Source organism: Cydia splendana, chromosome Z (assembly GCF_910591565.1).
Source record: "Cydia splendana chromosome Z, ilCydSple1.2, whole genome shotgun sequence".
Classification (NCBI taxonomy): domain Eukaryota; kingdom Metazoa; phylum Arthropoda; class Insecta; order Lepidoptera; family Tortricidae; genus Cydia; species Cydia splendana.
In genome coordinates, this window is record NC_085987.1 from 40136224 (window position 1) to 40148558 (window position 12335).

General features: G+C 36.8%; 1 protein-coding gene across 2 annotated transcripts in view; it reads right to left on the bottom strand.

The window, feature by feature from the left end:
* LOC134804046 (WD repeat-containing protein 47) overlaps window positions 1–12335 on the bottom strand; it is a 102353-nt gene that overhangs the window by 21766 nt on the left and 68252 nt on the right. For both annotated transcript variants that reach the window (XM_063776925.1, XM_063776926.1), the window contains one exon: window positions 2746–2923. In XM_063776925.1, coding sequence (XP_063632995.1) covers window positions 2746–2923 — 178 coding nt within the window. The remainder of the gene's footprint in view (window positions 1–2745; window positions 2924–12335) is intronic.

Below are 12335 nucleotides of genomic sequence, written 5' to 3' on the forward strand. Positions count from 1 at the left end.
GGCGGCCATCGATACGTTTCCGCAGAAGGGACCCAGCGGTTCACAGCTAATAAGTCATTCTTCGCGGTTCGTTCTGGCATGAGAGATAGCGTAAGCCTGGCCACGGCTTGAGGCAGTGGTATCAGATCTGAGCAGCCACTGACCCGCGCTACAACGGACAAAAGGCTATATCAATGCATTAGTATAATGTATGTAACGTTTTCAGCAAAAGATACCTGTGACGTCTGTCATTAAGGTCGCTTTCTATACTTTATGGCAACGGCGCCTTATTGAGGAGCTAGAATACGTACCTACTCTTTGATAACCACACATATGTTCGCAACAGAGTTCTGTATAACAAACTTTGTAACGTGAATTTTGTAGAATGATCACTGACGAGTGGTACGTGCTACCTGCTAACAAGGCAAACATTCAAAATAGATAGGGCGGAAATTAATTAACGATCACTACCAATAATTGAGCAAATTGCGAACCGCGTGTTAGTTTATTTACAGTACAGTCACCTGCAATAATATGTTACTCTTCGAAGGCCGCAAAAATATGTGACACGCTCTTACGGCTGTACAAATAAGATCGTGTCAGATATTTTTGTGGCCTTCGTTGTGTAACATATTATTGCAGGTGACTGTACATATGGTGCTACTTTACCGCCCTCGTTCGGCAATTGGCACAATTCGTGCATAAGTATGTCGAAAAATTAAAGGGCCATATGAACTGTAACACGTTGTACATAGGTACTCGTGCGAAAAGGGAATTCGCAACGAGTGGCGATAAATTGAAACACGACCGAAGGGAGTGTTTTAAATCGACACGAGTTGCTACTTTTATCGTACTTGTATCATACTGTACTATAACCTCACGAGCAAATATAACAGTATAAGTACCTATAGGTTGCACATACTACCTAATACATACTACAAGCGTATCATAAGAATACACAGAGCGTTTTTATTATGTCTGACCATACTTTAAGGGCTGGATATGTAGGCCATCCTGAACAACTTTTACTATGGAGCCAACCACTAAATCGCGTACTAAAAAATCTGTTGTCCCATAGAAAACATTGACATATGTATCGCAGAAATTTATGAGACAGCAGGTTTTTCGCAAGTTAAAAGTTGTTCAATAAGAACTACATATTCATCCCTCGTAGAATATTTATCTGACAAAATATAACAAAAACAACATGTATGTTTAAAATCCATAAATGATCAGAATCACTCAGACCCTTGCGTGGCTTGTCGTCTGGTCAGCTAGGACCTGCCTTTACTGCTACTCGTGCGACTTCATATAGTTATGTTATGCCTATCTGTAATTCTTGCTGCGCTTTCCGTGCTGAATTTGAGTTCAAAACTAGCTTGTAAATGGACACCCAATTAGCTTAAAACATGTCGCCTAAAGCGTTTAATGAGGGGTAGAATCACAGTGTGACACGATGGGTTTAGCCAAGTACTATATGTTTTATTATTATTTTATAAGTCGTTTCCAACAGGTATATTTTATTCGAAAGCAATACATATTTCGAATAGTATCAAAATTCATTTTGAAGTTCATTGGTGTATAAATTCTGGTTCGACATGTAAAAGCTTCATCGTCTTTGTTTTAGTAGTAGGGTATGATGCATCTCAATTTCGGAAATCATTTGTGGTATTTCGCCTGAAATTGGAAGCCGGGTTACTAAATTGAAGTGGGTGTTTCAAGGCCATTGATACAAAAGTTTAAATTAGCCGAGGGACTGCATGACCGCTCCACGTGAGGTTCAAATCTATCCAACAAACAGCTATCAAACTCGAACGAGAGCATGGTTCATTTGTCCGTGCGAACACAAAGGAGTGTTCCCAGTCAAAGGGTTAAAGTGACATTACATTTGAAAAGTTTCCTCGCAAAGTGTACTGACTCGACGGCAAGCTTAGTAAACAAAGGGAGACTTGAGTAAATGTTATTATCTTTATCGTATGAATCTGTTCAAATGCAGCATAAATTCATGTACAACAACGTAAAAGCTACGAAATTTTCGTAGGTGGAGTGATAGCAAGGTAAACAAAGGGGCTGTCGCGAACGTAATGTATTGCCACTTTGACTTCCTCGCCTGAAAGGTAGCATAATGCCTCATAGTTACATTGCCTGGCTGTGTTAAAGTGACCATTATAACGCTTTTAGCCCAGATAGGTACTTGATTATTCGTTGCTACTTGATACTGTTGAAATTTGAAAGCAGCTCTTTTGAATCCTCGTCCGATTTACCTCAGACATTTTGAAAAGTATTTATGCGTGCTCTAACATAAATGTTCACTAAACGATCACATTTACCCAATTAGATTTTTGTGTGGATGTAATCGTTAAGTGTTTACATGCGATTATTACTAGTTGGGACACACACACACACTCTGAAAACTGATTCGCATACAAGAAACCACGGCTCACACTGCTTAAGGAAATAGTTATATAAACTTGCTTCGCTACTCAGTAACCCGAGTTAACAAGTTTTCGTAGTAACAGGTACGCATTACGGTTCGGTAAAGTTTTAGGGGTTGTTCGAAGATCAGAAGCAGTCGGGCTGGGAAATTAACGTGTAATGTGCTTACAAAGACAATGGGTGTGCGAATGTCGTTAAGACGATTGTGCTAAATACCTTTATTATCTTGATGAATCAAATTACCTACAAGGAAAAATATGTATCTGCAAACGGAATTTTATGTAACGCGCGCAGGGCTGTAGTCAAAGCAGTAGTAGCTTTGTTGCTTACCTCCTGGCCTTCCAGGTTGCAGGTGTGGCTGTTGAACCGCATCAGCTTGACGGTCTTGTCGTTGGAGCCGGTCGCGAGGAGGTCTCCCGCCGGGCTCCACGCCAGGCAGTAGATGCTGCCCTTGTGATGTTTGGTGCGCTTGAGCAGCACTGTCGGAGCAGTCGGTGCATTGTTGTCCCTAGTAAAAAAAAAAACGTATTATTGTAGTAAAGGTTGAAAGAGTTCTTATTTCGATTTTTTCTGAGATTTATTTATTTACCACTTTGTACGAGGAACTTCTGCCACTTAGCAAAAACAGATAGGTGACATTTTAACTTTAATAAATTTCACATCGGTTTACCACGCGTACAGCGCACTTAATAGGTACATAAAATATAAAATGAATAATATTGCGATAACATTCATATAAAAATTGAAATATTTTTATTAAATTAGTAACTATTTTTTTATTTCACACGTACGAATGCTCGTAAAAATAAACAGAACCAGTGAAGACTATTTACCTTCGAGGAACGATTTCAATAAATCCATGCACTAGCTTAGGCGCGTTAAATAAAAATATACCTATATAAGCTCTAAAGAGTTTTTGACGTTAATTTTGGATTCCGAAATTCGGATCGCATAATTGGAATAAAGAAACGAAAATGTTCACGATTCTCTATAATGCGCAAGCATTTCTATGTTATGTAATTCACCATTCTACCTTATTTTATCCTCACATAATATGAATCACATAATCATCGTATAAAATCGAGAGTGAAGGTGAACGTGAAGGACTCGATTCATTACTCGCAAGTGTAAATATGAACTGAATTTTAAAACAGTACAGGTAAGTTTTAAATCTACAACGATTTCAACGATACAATTAGCCTTTGATTCCTTATTGACTAAGGTAGATGCGAGATTTCGAATATAGGTGCCTATGTATTGGGAACAACAGCGGATTTATGTACTTTATTCTCCCTTCTAGAGTTGATTGAAGTTAAGTGGAGCGCTTACTTTGTTCGCGAATTTCAAGTTCCTACTTTGCGCGGTCGCTAATAATACGGTATTTTTATATAAAATAAATTAGATTGCCGTCACGCAGAATCGTGAGTGCTCTTGATGCCATACCGACGCATTAGTGGATTGCATTAAATAAATCAGGAGCAGATCGAGCTGCTTAATATTAAATCAGATTGTACTTCGACTAACAAGGGTGTCTGTTAGCAAGTTGTACATAATGGGTCATAGTTACAGTTACTTTGTTAACGAATACAAGTTCGGGGTAATTGGGAACGACTCGACACGGAAACGTTTCTTTGTTGCTACAGAGGGGAGTTTCTTGTACACGGATATTTTAACTTAAAAGTGTACCATTATTTTTTTAGAAACCAATAACTTTTGGGTTATTTCTACTCAGAATCACGAACACTATCGATTTAAAAAGAAAAGAAAACGTGTCCTAAGAAAACTTTCAGTTTTGTAACGCTATTTCCCATACATTTTGTTTGGACCGTTACAAAACTGACACCCAAAATTTGTATGAAAAACTGGGGATTTTTTTTTCTTTGTCTCATTCAATGATGATGATGATGGAGACAGGAGGTGGCCATAGGAACTCTGTGATGAAACAACGCAACCTTATTGTGTTAAGGGTACAGTCAGCGAGGAAAGCTTGTACCAAAAATGAAAATTTTGCCATAAACTATATCTTAAATAACTTAAAAGTATATAGGATGCAAGGTATTTTTTGCTACACAATTATTTTGTAAGTAACTAATTTATTAAATATATATTATTATAGTTATTACTCAAATAAGTGACACAGAATTACAGTAAAAACCAAGCACCGTGAAACTACAAAATAAGAGAAAATACAAGGAAACAAAAAATAACTACAAATAAAAACCAAAGACAATTTAAACATTAAATTTGGGCGACGACATAACAGCGTGGCTCCGTTGCGTCGTCGTAATAACATCTTCATAGTTCCTACTTCATTTAAGATAACCAACCTTCCTGTATACAAGTTATTTGAAGCCAGTCTGACATCATCTGAGTTCCGCAACACCTAGAGGCGTATGCAAAGAAGATATGACGACGCATCACGAATTGTCTTGGAGATACAACTTTCAAATAAGGTCTTTCCATAAGCGAGTATCACTTAGTATTCATCTATGAGTCACCGGCTGATTATATTATTTAATAATATCTGGTAAACCGAGCTTTGCTTGAAAAACATATAAAAACTCAAAAATGCGCGTTTTCCCAGAGATAAGACCTAGCTAGATCGATTTATCGCCCCCGAAACCCCCATATAGCAAAGGGTCTAGCAGGCTAAGGAAGGAGAAGTGGCCCCTGTGACGAATATCGGATTTTTATAATGTCATTTGTTGGCCATCGTATAATATAGAAACACCTTAACTTTCAGCCCCCTATCTTGAACCGTCACCGAGATAATGTCAAAAACGTCATTTTATGGACACATTTTTCAAAGTCGTTTTTCTCCTGAACTATATAAGGTAGAGCAATGAAACCAAGTCATAGCTACAAAGAATGAGTAGGAGTATAACTCAGATTTTTTTAAATCTATAATTCCCTGAAAAAATAATGATTAAAATGCCAGAGATTTTTTGGCAGCTCTTTTCAACAAGTATTTGTAAAATTACACCTATGGAAAAAATCACATAAACTGCAAATAGTATTAGCTACTACCATGCGAAAAATCAATTCAATATAATTGGTGCAACATACTTAAAAAATTATATGTCAACGAAAGCGTTGAGCTATCAAAGGCGTCTTTCATTCTGAAGGAGATTTTCTGTTTAAATGAGGTTTAATTTCGTTGCCTAGCAACAGAGAGTGTTTATTTTGAACTTGACGCATGGCTGTAAAAAAAGGTTACTCAACTCATTTGATAGTTATTGCTTTCGTTGACATTTAATTTTTTTTAAGTATGTTGCACCAATTATATTGAATTGATTTTTCGCATGGTAGTAGCTAATACTATTTGCAGTTTATGTGATTTTTTCCATAGGTGTACCTTTACAAATCCTTGTTGAAAAGAGCTGCCAAAAAAATCTCTGGCATTTTAATCATTATTTTTTCAGGGAATTAAATATTTAAAAAAAATTGAGTTATACTCCTACTCATTCTTTGTGGCTATGATTTGGTTTGACTGCTCTATCTTATATAGTTCAGGAGAAAAACGACTGAAAAATGTGTCCATAAAATGACGTTTTTGACATTATCTCGGTGACGGTTCAAGATAGGGGGCTGAAAGTTAAGGTGTTTCTATATTATACGATAGCCAATAAATGACATTATAAAAATCCGATATTCGTCACAGGGGCCACTTCTCCTTCCTTAGCCTGCTAGACCCTTTCATCGAAATCGTTAGAGCCGTTTCCGAGATCGCCGAAATATATGTAAGTATATATAAATAAATAAATAAACAAGATTTGCTCGTTTAAAGGTATTAGATATCTGCTGATAATCCGTAGGTAACATGTAAGTACATAGGTATATTTGAACAAATACTTCAAGTCTGTTAGTAGCGATATTTTTCGGTACAGGGCAAAAACGACGGTAAATTACAGGGCCGATTAAAAAATGAGAAAAATTATAATCCGAGGTGAAGGTGAGCTCTAAGACCGAGATAAACTGGGGTAGCGGCGTTCTGCGCAAAAAACGCCCTCATCCCTACCTAGCGGGACTTTAAGCCAAAACAAGAAAAGGTTAAATACCTAATATATTCAGCAAATCTTCTTATCGGTGAAACTTACGCAGATCGACCTAGGTTTCATGAATGGACGTAACTTAAAAAACAGGAAGAAGTCTCATTTGTAATAAAATTAGCTTTTTTTTTAAACTACTATTTGTAGTTAGTTTCTGTTTCTTGATTGATGACATAGGGGGTTAAGTAAATAGTATTGTAGTTGAATCATTTACCGGTCTGTTTATGTGTACAACTGGATACCGAATTGCACCATGAATATTATTGAATATGTGCATGAACATTTGTATATTTGACATACTAGACTTACGAATACAAATATAGTTATCGTTATGGTCTGTGGGATGCTGGTTCGGTAAATATAACTGTGTGTTAAATATGAGTACGTAGGTAAACCGCGTTTAATTTTAATATTGAAAAAGGTCCACATTTCATCTATAAGCTCGAAATATCTGCGTCGAAATCCAGGTTTTTATCTCCAGCAATATATTTTCAGATCCCTTTCACTCTGTGTTACGTCGACACACTTTTATACTATAAAAGATAACTTCAATTATTTAATACATAGTACAAATGAAAATGTATGATTGTGAAAAAGGATAGTTATAATGTTCTAATTTATGAATATGTACCTACTTATTCAAAGTCTGGTATGTAAATTTAACCGTTTGTTAGTCGTATACCTCGAAATCAAAAAATCCTTGTAGCTTTTCACCTATTCGCGTTTCGCCGCGATAGCGTATTTTGTTGTAGTTTGTAGTGTCATATCGATGGCATATTTTGTTGCTCGCATATATTTGTAATATATTTTTACAACAGTAGTAAATTTTGATGTAGCATGTATTATCCATAGCCTATTTAGTCAACCACATATATTTTCAATAGATGTTTACAACAATAGACATTTTTTATGTAGCATGTATCACTAATAGTCTATTTAGTTAGCCGCAAATATTTTTAGTCGCATTTTACCTGGGTCGCATATTGTTATATTATATTGTATTAATGGTAAAAAAATTGGCTATATCACTGGGATATAATAAAAATACAGTCGTTTATTGACTTCATTGTTACAGCGTATATTGTCTATTATTTTATTAGTCATATCAGTGATATGCACAACGAGGTTACATATATCACACTCATCACCAGGAGAAAAACTACAAGTGCGAAATGCATTTACAAAACATAACTATAGAGGTATAGTGCTTAAAGGAAATATCGCGATATCTAATATCGCATTACAAACAAATATCTATTGAGGTGAAAAGCGACTACAGTGAAGAAAGGCAGGATAGTAAATATAATATGAATTTTATATACCATTGTAATTGGCGACCAAAAATCATACTACAAGAAAAAAAATCTGTTCAGAAATTCTGAGATCGCGGCGAAACGCGAATAGGTGAAAAGCTACAAGGATTTTTTGATTTCGAGGTATACGGCTAACAAACGAATTTAACTATATCCTTAACAAAAGTATCTGTCAAACATTGCTGACTGTACTGTTCGTATATAAGTAGTCGTCAGATCTTCATTAAAAAGGTTCTAACTAAACATATACCTATTCGATGAGGCAGTCCCAGTGTCACCTTCGGTTTTGTCATGAGTTCTCTCTCTACTCTTCAAATGACCTAGTTACTCGTTGCTGGCCAGAAGTCATAATTACATTCGGAATCACAGTAGATTTGCCCAGAGTGACACGGCCATTGTTGTCGAAATAAGTAGCCACAGAATTCCCTACTCGCCGTTACGGAGGTTTCATAATTTATAGGGGCTCACCGAGATTTTTATTTCTCGGCGGGATGAGATAAGTGCCTTTTTCGTTTTCTTTTTATTTGCTAATATAAACTCAATGTAATATACGTGATAAGCGCATATACATTTACGACATTTGCTTTACCTAATTGCTCGACAAAAGCTCCGTGAACCTCGCCACCTGCTAAGCATTAGTTCAAATAGATGTGTTTTTAAATGTAATTTATTTGACAAACGGGCAAACCGGCGGTCGCGGATAAAAAGATAAAAAAGGTTAGTCTCTTCTCGGTGCCAGTAACCTTTCACTACGCAAATATGGCTCGTAAGGTAAAACGTATCGCTGCTTTTAGTTTAGAGGTCCTTTACGACATAAAGGTCGTTTCAAAATCAAGTTCTGTGTCGGCCGTTGCATGAAACTGCATGACGAGTTGCTTTCACGGCGACTTTAAATCTTTGAAATATTATTGTGGCTAATACTCGTATGGGTGCTCGTAATAAGCCGTAAAACAACTTGTAAGAAAGAATATCCTGTTCCAAGAATGTTATCTGATTTAAACAGTCATTGGCACAAAATATATGTACACATTATCAACTACATAAATGGCCAATAAGGCTGATGGCCAGTATTTCGTTCAGTATAAGCATTGCCATTCTACGTGGCAATGCGGCCAGCCTTCTTCAAGATTTTTTTAAAGTTTACAAGTTTATTTATATAAATTTTTTATCAATTTGTATGTATTCGTTTCGTAATGTAATTATTGTATATTTCATTAAAAATATATACGAAAATAAACGTAAAGTATGAGAATTTCACATTTTTTGTGTATATATTTTCACAGAAAAAAGTACGAAAATAGAAAAATAAATATATATAGGTTACAAAATGTTGTACCAGCAATGAAAATGTGCGATCACCTTTAGTTGCAAGTTATTTCGAGCACGAAGCTAAGCCTACACTTTGAAATGATCATAGCGGGATGGACCCGTCTTAAGATCCCAGAAATTATTATATCTAGTTATAAACTCGACAAAAGCGACAAATCCCTTCTTAGTTGGCATGTCCAAGGCTGACAATCGCATTATTTCCGCTCCTCTTACTAAAGTTTATGCTGTTGACAAGCGGGGTTTAGCCGCTCCGATCGTTTCTGTGGTTCAATGGCTAACACGAGAGCTTTTAGAGTACTGGGATAACAATCGAGATACTTGTGCTCAAGAGATTGGACGAACTAACGTACACATACGGTAAGAAAAGTCGCTTACTAAAACTCACTCGTTCGATATTAAACTGATCAAGGTGTAGGATAATGCATTTTCTCAAACATGCCACTAAATAATTTCAACAATTTGCTATTGTTTTAGAAAATGAACACCTATCAAGCCTCTTTTAAGTTTTAAGGTTAACAAGCTATCCCAGCTGACGGTAAATAGTACGAACGCCGTATGTTTACGTTAAACTTTAAAACAATCAAATCTGTTGAGCCGTGTTTAGTAACTATGCTAAACAAAGAGTATTCTACAACACTGCGCACTCAACTTAATTTTGGTTGCGAATAGATAAAAACATCTCCTTATGTTTGAACGTACAGTAAGTTATTAATAAAAGGGTAATGGATATACGTAGGTAAAGTAAGTAAGCTGCCATGATAATTTGTGTGGTCAGAGTGCTTTATTTGCATGACACAGGCGTCGTTCAGAAGGGTTAAGATGGACGGCTCTTTATCATTTGTCACCATGCCTGTCACGTTCTAACAAGTATGTAAGTGCGAAAGTGACGCATGACATCACAGGTGATAAAAATGCGACCATGATACCGCTGCAGGGCACTATACACTGTATCACGGGAAGCCTCACAGGCTTGTATTTTGAAGCGATCAATATTGGAATTGGGAGCAGCTAAATAAAACTTTGGCTTATACAAGCGATTTATAGAACCAATACTCTACTGGAGTAGACATATAAATTGTGATAGTATAGGGATGATGACAAATTTTATTACAAAATCTAGTTAAATAGATGACAATGGTTGTGATAAATATATCACAATGAATTGGACAGCCGCACCGTCAAAATAGCCATTTTCTTGTTTCCCATATTTCAAGACAGCTTCTACTCAAGCGTGACGTCAAGATACTCACGATAAAGTACCGTTTTGTAAGGAGCTTTTCTCGTCCGACGTCATTTATAACTTTTGTATTGCTTTAATGCAATGGGAAAACTCGTATATCCACCGTATGCCAACAACGCATACTCTTATATTTCGGACACACAGTGCGCAGAGGCGACAAAAGTTTGGAATAACTGGTTGGAAACCGAAGATCACGCGGTCGATTACCAATAAGAAGGACCGATCAAGTTAAAGACTCGTCATCCTCTGCTTTCTACAAGGTCGTCAAAGACGCGTTGGACAAAAGCCGGTGGAAGCTAATCATCCGCTCTAGATGCAACCCTGATACTGACCACGATCCTCAGACATGAGGGACCGACCAGAGAGAGAGAACGAATGCGATGGGTCCCATATCGACTCCTACTTAGATAGGTAATAAAAACTTGTCATCTAACCTATTGTACTGTAATAATTAATGTTTATAAGTATAATAAGAATAAGCAAGTAAGTTTCTTTGAATCTTTTTCGAAGTGTATTAATAAGAGAGGGACGGGTAGTCCATCTCGCAGGCGATATTCCCAGCCCAGGTATTCCTGTGACCGTGCGAGCTCTTGATTGACGCATACGTAGATTAAACAAGCCTGTTGGGAGGAAATTCGGCGCTTACTTCGCCGAAGGATTACTTTCAAATTCATTCAGTGAACCAAGCCGAGGCGGCCCGCATCACGAGTATGGAACAATAACGCAGTTCACCAGTTTGCTTAGGACGACGTCCTGCTCACAAACGATAAGTACTTTAGAAACAAAGTATAGTGGAATTGCAATTGACTTTATGCGTGTACTTGCGGCATTAGTCACTGCAACGATAAACTACATAGCCATTCCGGCACAAGAAATCATGAAGAAATATAACCAGGTATAAGTAAATGTACTCGTAGATATATTACATTCCTTAGCTAGTAGCTTAGCTTAGCAGTACCAGCTTGATATACGTCAACGGCGCATTAAGCGCTTAATCGCAGAGAGAAAAGCGAAAGCAGTTACATGTCATACTTAAAATTACGTTCAAGTATGTCTCGGGAAACAATAAAAACAGTCTCGCGACCGAGAAAGGTCAAGGGAAACTCGTTTCGCCAATGTTAACTGCTTGTCATTTGAGAAAAGGGGTACAGACGCGGCTCACCATACATTGATGGGGGAATATATTATTTTATCGACCTATCGAAGAAGGCTTTCTTAATTACGTATGCCGTGAATCTCGACAAAATTTGTACCTATTTTTAAGACCACCAATTGTTTAGAAGTATATACCAAATTAATGCAGATTGAGGATCAGTAACCAACCTATATTATATATTATCTACCTATTTACAAAACCTATTCGTTTATCGTAAACATCGCTTCCGCCGGCTCTTTAAGGGGCTACCCGAGGTTTTCATCGATTTTTGGCAAGTTTTGAATAGTACCTCGTTTTTTTACACTACAGATAGAAATATAAAGACACGGTTATCGGATCTTCAATTTTTTATCTCCCATTTTTATCTACCGGTTTTGAAAGAAATGAATACTTTTCTTATGAAATTTTTAAACATTGTCTAAAAAAACAGTTTTTTCGTATCTAGTAGTAGGTCCTAGAGATGTGCGCCGATGGCAAAATCATCGGCGGCGGCGTCCGATGATTTTTTGACCGGCGGCGGCGGCGTGACCGGCGCGAAATCGGCGTGGCATAATTTTTGATACTGCATGAGAACGTGGCTGTAGTAAGTCTACATTAAAGCCTTCTGAGTATTTACTAGGCTATCCAAAGCATATTATGTGTGTTTTCTAAATTATTGCCGAAAATTATATGTCACTTGGCAACCATTTATTACCAACCAATACCAACCTAACGAGTTACCAACGGTATGTTTAAATATTAAAATAAAAAGGATACTTTATAACGCTACATTTTAGGCAGTATTTTTACTTACTTTGTAAGCGAAATACAAATAAAACACAAAAAAAAAATTT